This window comes from Apodemus sylvaticus, chromosome 19 (genome assembly GCF_947179515.1).
Source record: "Apodemus sylvaticus chromosome 19, mApoSyl1.1, whole genome shotgun sequence".
Lineage (NCBI taxonomy): Eukaryota > Metazoa > Chordata > Mammalia > Rodentia > Muridae > Apodemus > Apodemus sylvaticus.
The window spans coordinates 337228-344492 of NC_067490.1; the positions used below are offsets into that span (position 1 = coordinate 337228).

Below are 7265 nucleotides of genomic sequence, written 5' to 3' on the forward strand. Positions count from 1 at the left end.
GGAATTAATGATTTATTCTAGGTGCTAGGACATAAGATAAAATATTGACTGATTTCATTTATATAAAACTTCACTAATAACAGTTATGGTTTTCAACTTTCAATGAACCCGTGGAGTCATGACAGGTGATGAATGTTTAGTGAGATAATGACTCCTAATGGATATGCATGTAAACATCCAATGTAAACTTCTTATTTGATTTATGATTTGAATTTATGGGAACTTGTGATGAAATTTTTACCATATGATCATATATTCAGAAAGATGTATAAGTGCTGAGGACAAAGAGAAGAGTCAAAAGTGAACTGAGGAGACTCTTTAGACAGAACACTTTTTAGATTAGAAGAACACAGAGTGAAATAACTTAGAAACTATAGGTAACATAAAAAACTCAAAGAGAAATATACCGAATGTTAAAGGAAAGGAGAAAAAAAGAACAAGCTTCAGAGAGAGCGGAAAGAGCAGACAGGCTTCTCCTTACCATGGGACAGAACAGGTCTTTTCTTAATAACAAAGCAGGCTTAGTCTTATTAAAGGAACAAACCTTTCTTCTTACAAACTTAGGTGTAATTTATTTAGCATTAAAATGGTAGGATGTTTTTCTTTCTCTATGCAATAAAGAATTTTTTCATCCAGAATGAGTGGGTTCTTTCTGTACTGGTGCTCGGTCTTTTGCTCCAAATGCATATCTAAGTATGAATGTGTGTATTTAAGTATGTAATTATGAGAATGTATGCTAGTGGGACCCAACTGGTTTGAATGGAAATGTATAAATATGCATGTGTGAATCTGTATATGAATTTATATAAGTTTATGCATATTTGCTTATATAAAAGTTTTTCCTTCTTCAAGTATTACTCTCTTCTGGTTCAATAGCAGTTTATTGCTCCAAACTTCCCCCTAGTCTGACAAGCAAGAGGCACATGGTCCAAAGGGGAAAAGCTCTCTTGCTGTTTTAGAATGAAGTGCTAATTGCCAGAGACCACAGTTTCTGGTCTGAGGAACACAGAAGGCAGGTCAGCTACAGTAGTAAAGTAACTTAGATAAGTATTATCTTTTTCTTATTATATAGCAACCCTAAATATCTTGTAAGACAAAGTCTAGCCCCTAATATCTAATAAAAAAAAAAGTCTTACCCTGCACTGATGCTCTTCTCCTCCACTGCTTCAAAAAGAATTTGCCAGGACTGGCCCCTGGCAAAAGTGGCCATGAAAAGCTTAGACCCAAGAAAGGTAGTACATGCCAGGTGGTGGTGGCACATGCCTGTAATCCCAGGCAGAAGCAGGCAGATTTCTGAGTTCGAGGCCAGTCTGGTCTACAGAGTGAGTTCCAGGACAGCCAGGGCTATACAGAGAAACCCTGTCTCGAAAAAACCAAATCCAAAGAAAAGAGAAAGAAAAAAAGAAAGAAAGAAAGAAAGAAAGAAAAAAAGAAAGAAAGAAAGAAAGAAAGAAAGAAAGAAAGAAAGAAAGAAAGAAAGAAAGAAAGAAAGAAAGAAAGAAAGAAAGAAAGAAAGAAAGAAAGTTGGACTACAGACTATAGGTCATTACAATAAATTCCTTTAATAATGTATTAGTCAGGGTTCTATAGCATCACAGAATGTATGGGTATTCTCTATATAGTAAGGGAGTTTGTTGATGACTTAAATTCTTTAGTCCAACTCTGCAACAATGGTCAGCAGCAGCTGAGGGTAAAAGTCCAAGGACCTAGCAGTTGCTCAGTCCCACAAGGCAAGCAGGTGAAGAAGAGAGTAAATATTCCTTCTTCAAGTGTCCTTATGTAGTTCTCCAGCAGAAGATGTGCCACCATGCCTTTAATCCCAGATGACCTTAAACTCAGAGATCTCCCTGTCTTAATCTTCTGTAATTCATAGCTACTCTGCTTCAAGATCTCCAGGCGAAGATCCAGGTCAGAAACTTGTATCTCTCAGCCTCCAGATTAGGATCACAGGTAAACCTTGCAATTTCGGATTGTAGTTCATTCCAGATATAGTCAAGATGACAATCAGGAATGATCACTACAAATAATATAGAGATAATCCATAAATTCTGTGACTATAGAGAAAGGTAATACATACCCATAGGTCCATGGATGGAGACTCCTCCCCTAGTCGTCTGGCCTATATACTATAACCCCTCCCTGAGTCCATGTGGTAGGGAGCACCTGGATACTCAGGTAGGGTCTTGCAGTCCTTGCATTATTCCATGAGAGGGTGTAAACAGTAAACAATCCTAGATGGGATATTTTGCAAAGGGGTGCAGCTGAATGTCACAAGATGGCAGTGCTGGGCTAAGAGGACAGTCTTTCAGGGCAAGTAATAAGCCATAAACTCTATCAAGCAAATACAGCATGACAGATGAACTGTCTTTCAAGGAGGATTCCAAAATGGAGAAGACAAAAAGAACAGAAACTAAAATAGGTAACTCCATTAGAGACTAACAAAGGCTCATATATGTACACCTAGGATTCAGTATGCCAATCCTTCACTCTGTTTCTAAATATCACAAGCAGATTTTTAAGTCAAATATGACTACCAACAACTGAGTGGTGAAAAAGTTAACTTTCTAATGTAAGATTATTGACTACAGGGAAACGAGGTTACATATCAGAAGAGAAAACTGGTGGCTGCCACTTTCTCCCTATGGCCTTTACAGCCTCTTTGATGTCCTTATTCCTTAGTGTATAAATTACAGGATTCAGCATGGGCGTGACAACACTGTACAACACTGAGATCAATCTGTCTTTCTCTAGTGAGTAATATGAGATGGGCCTCACATATGTGAAGATGGCACTGCCATAATACAGAATAACAATGAGCAGGTGGGAGGCGCAAGTGGAAAAGGCTTTGTGCCTCCCCTCAGAGGAGCGGATCCTCAGGATGGTGGAGATGATGTAAAGGTAGGAAAGGATGACGCACAGGACAGGAGTCCAACCTATGAGGATCCCGATGGACAGCAAAGCCAATTCATTGGGGGCAGTATCACCACAAGACAAGATCAGCAAGGGAGGTATGTCACAGAAGAAATAATTGATTTGATTGTTACCACAGAAGGGCAGGAGGAAGGTCAGAACTGTGTGCACCACTGAGTTGAGAAACCCACCTGACCAGCATGAGGCTGCTAATGAACTGCACAGGGCCTTGTTCATAATAAATGAATATCTTAAGGGCTTGCAGATAGCAATGTATCGGTCATATGCCATTGCTGCCAGGAGGAGACACTCTGAGCCAACAAAGAAAATGAATGCAAAGAGCTGGGTCACACAGCCTCCATAGGAAATGGTTTTCTTCTCTGACAGAAGATGCACCATCATCTGGGGGACATTAGTAGTAGTGTAGCAGATATCAATAAGGGCAAGATTTCTTAGAAAATAATACATAGGTGTGTGTAGGTGGGAATCAGCTATGGTCACCACGATGATAAAAACATTGCCTCCTAAAGTGCATATGTAGGTTAAAAAGAAGATGGTGAAGAGTAAATACTGGAGTTCATTCAGGTGGGAGAACCCCAAGATGATGAATTCAGATGGAGTTTGATTCTTTCCTTCCATGATGTCAGCTGGTTTCCCTTAGTGAATTTGGCAAACATGTGCATTGATAACAGTCTGCAAAACAAGATAGTAACTGCTAGTACCAATAACGTCACCACCAACTACATTAGATACCAAACCACAAAAGAAGCACTTCTTGCAAGACACAACCGATACCTGCCTCCCAAGATATATGTGCATACTCGCAGTGTTTCTCCCAGGAATCAAGTCCCTGTGGAATACACAACACTACCATTTTAAACTGAAAAGTATCACAGCAGGACTCTATCTTCTAAGGCTTTTCTTTTGATAATGGCTAGGTCAAGCTCATCTGTATTTTCTTGGTGACATGCGGACATGTTGTATTATAGTTTGTAGAATGCCTAGGCTTCAGATCCTACTGTAAAGCCATCTTTGCTCCTTTCCATCTTTGGAGATGAACATTCAATATGCATCTTCCTTTCTCTTATTACAATTAATGTGTTTTCAGAAAGACTCAAGGCCACATACCGCATAGTTGTTTGCTCATCCATATTGGTTTCTGAACTTGTTACAATAACTACAAATGGAACCAGCCTAGATACCCACCAGTAGATGATTGGATATTTTAAAAAATGTTGTGCACATACACAATGAAATTTTTATCATCATTAATGGTATTCCATGTAAATGTATTAATCCTGACTTAGATATAAATCAAGAATGCTGGTCTGAAAGTAAGAGCAACAAATAGCTTCAATCATTTAAAGGAAAGACATTTTATAAAGTAACTGCAGGGCTATAGAGATGGCTCAAAAAGTAAAGGAGCTTGCAGAAAAGGCTGATAGGATTTCATGTTCAATCCCCAGAACCTGAAAGGTAGAAGAGTCAACTCCTTCAAGTTGTCCTATGACCTCCATATATGTGTGCCACAAACATACATGTTAATAAACAAACAAGTGATTAAATAAATAGTAAAACAAATAGATTATTTTTTATCTAATTGTTATCCAGATTTCTGAATCTACTGAACATCATTGTTTGCTGTTAGAAATTATTTAAAAATATAGCACCCTTTTTCTGTTTCCCATCCTCATTAATTGATAACATTGTTTGATATACTTGGAGCCTGGTCAATTTCAATAGTGAGCATGCTAAATTAGACTCCATGAGTTTGGGATTTTGTCACTTGTACTTTTGTAAAATTTTCAAAATTAATGCCTGTTCTAGTTAGGTTTTATTGCTGTGATAAACACCATGACAAAGCACAACTTGAAAAAGAAAGAGCTTATTTTAGCTTATTTTATAGTCTGTCACTGAGGGCAACCCAGAACTCTAGGCACGAACCTGGAGATAGGAAATAAAGTAGAACCCATGAAGAATTGTTTCTTACTGGCTTCCTTCCTCTCCAAGATTTGTTCATCTTACTTTCTTATACAACACAGAACCTACCCAGAGGTGGCGCCACCTACAGTGAGCTGGACCTTACCACAACAATCACTGATTAAAAAAAATGTTCTATGACCTTTCTCTCAATCTGGTTGGAATATTTTCCAAATTAAGGTTTCCTCTTTACCTCTTCCCAGATGATTCTAACTTGTGTCAAGATGGCATTTTTTGTCAGTTTTTAAGCAAGACAATACCAATCAGGGATATTCAAGAGCCATTGGCCTATTGAAGATTCCTTTTCTGATGAACCATTGAAAGAACTATAGAAAATTTTCTGATCATTTTGAAGAATTTTAGACATAGTATCTCAGCTACTCCTGTTTGTTTTGTTGTTGTTTGTTTTGTTTTGCTTTTGAGACAAGGCCTCACCCTGTATCCCTGTAAGGTCTCACTGCTCACTCTGGTGACCAGGCTGGCTTTGAATTCACAGAAATTTGCTTGCCTGTCACTCCCAAACTCTGGAATTAAAGGCATGTACCATACCTGGCTTCAGCTACTCATTACACAAATCCAGTGGAATTCACAGCATTATCTCTTCCATATTCTAGAATGAGTCAGTCTCAGCAAGATAAATCTGTCAGAAGTAACACAGAGAATAAAACGACAACTCCCTTCTTTCAAGAGAATGTACATATAATTGGTAGCTGAAGCTGTAATTTATTTTACCTAGTGACAGCAGAATTCTATTTAAAATATTTTCATTGTTTTTAAGGCAATTAAAGATCATGCAATTGGATATTTTAACTATACTATCACAAACTTTTATAGTTTGTTCCTATAACTAATTAATTGCTCTGTCTACCCTCACAGAACCAATAATTAAATCTAATTGTTACCAAACATTTAATCTTCTACTTGAACACTTATTTTTTTAAAAAAATAAATGCTAGTGTGTTTTTTGAATTTCTTACCCAAACTGAACATTATTTCAAATTTTATGTTTCTGTTACTAAAAGATACTCTTCCAGAGCCTAGGCTAAATCAATTAGTTAAAATATTTTAATTGCAAGAAGTAATACATAACTATGGAGATTTTTCAGTGGTGGGAAAGGCAAATTGGCCAACTCTATAGATTCATGTTTTCTGTTCATTTTACTTACCAAGCATATTTTCATAACTCTGCCTGCTACCTATGGGCTAGTATACTAAAGATGAAAACACAGAATTTGACCATGCACTAGAATGATATATTGAAGGTTATCTTGCATAAAATAATTTAATAATATTTAATAATTTTAATTATTGCTGTAAAGAAAAACAGTAAAGAAGATGGCCTGGTTTGGAAACTAGTTAACAAAAAATTCCCAGAAAAAAATTATTTCAGCCTCATGAGTAAACATGAGTTGAGTAGATCAGGCAAGCTAGATGTAGACATTTCTTCATGTAAAAAGAAGGACACATGAAAAGTCTCCAGGTGTAGGGAAAACATACCTTAATGTAGGCAAAGATGCTGCACTTCAGGGAGCAAGGGCAAGAGACTTCTTTGGGAAGATGAAATCATCAAGATATAAGAGCAACTCAGTCAACTGTTGGACTGAGCACTGGGTCCCCAGTGGATGAGCTAGAGAAAGGACCCAGGGAGCTGAAGGTGTTTGCAGCCCCATGGGAGGAACAGCAATATGAACCAACCAGTAACCCCAGAGCTTCCAGGGACTAAAACACCAACCAAAGAACACACATGGAGGGACCCAAGGCTCCAGATGCATATGTAGCAGAGGATGACCTTGTTGGACATCAATTGGAGGAGAGGCCCTTGGTCCTATGAAGGCTTGATGCCACAGTGTAGGGAAATGCCAGGACTGGGAAGCAGGAGTGGGTTGGTTGGTGAGCAGGGGGAGGGGAATGCGATTAGGTTTTTTTTTTTTTTCTTTTTGAGGGGAAACCAAGAAAGGGAATAACATTTGGGATGAGAATAAAGAAAATATCTAATAAAAATTCAAGGATATGAGATGTCTGTGTTCTGAAAAAAACAAGTGTTCCCCAAATAAAACATTACATATTTGTCAAAATAAGACAAGTGTGCTGACAATGAAAGTGGGGTCAGGGTGGGGGAAAGAAGTAGATGAAATGAACCCATTGGATTTCCTCTTTCAGTCATTCAAAAAAGGGCCATGGAACTTCACACTAGAGAGTTATGTTGGAAAGAAATGGAGGAGCTGGGTGACATCAGGGAATGCCATCTGATTCTAAATTCTAAATGAGCAAGGAATACAAGTTTAAGATAATAACTGGCATAAGTTAAATACATTTTAAACAAGCCATAGGGTAAGTTCTGACAAAGGCACAATACAGAAAAGTAAATGTAAAAC

At 37.8% G+C, this 7265-nt stretch overlaps 1 protein-coding gene across 1 annotated transcript; it reads right to left on the bottom strand.

Moving 5' to 3' along the window:
- Positions 1-2598: 2598 nt before the first annotated feature.
- Positions 2599-3549, bottom strand: LOC127670115 (olfactory receptor 5V1-like). The gene has a single exon (XM_052164430.1). The coding sequence runs from the start codon at positions 3547-3549 to the stop codon at positions 2599-2601; it is 951 nt and encodes a 316-aa protein (XP_052020390.1).
- Between the last annotated feature and the right edge of the window lie 3716 nt (positions 3550-7265).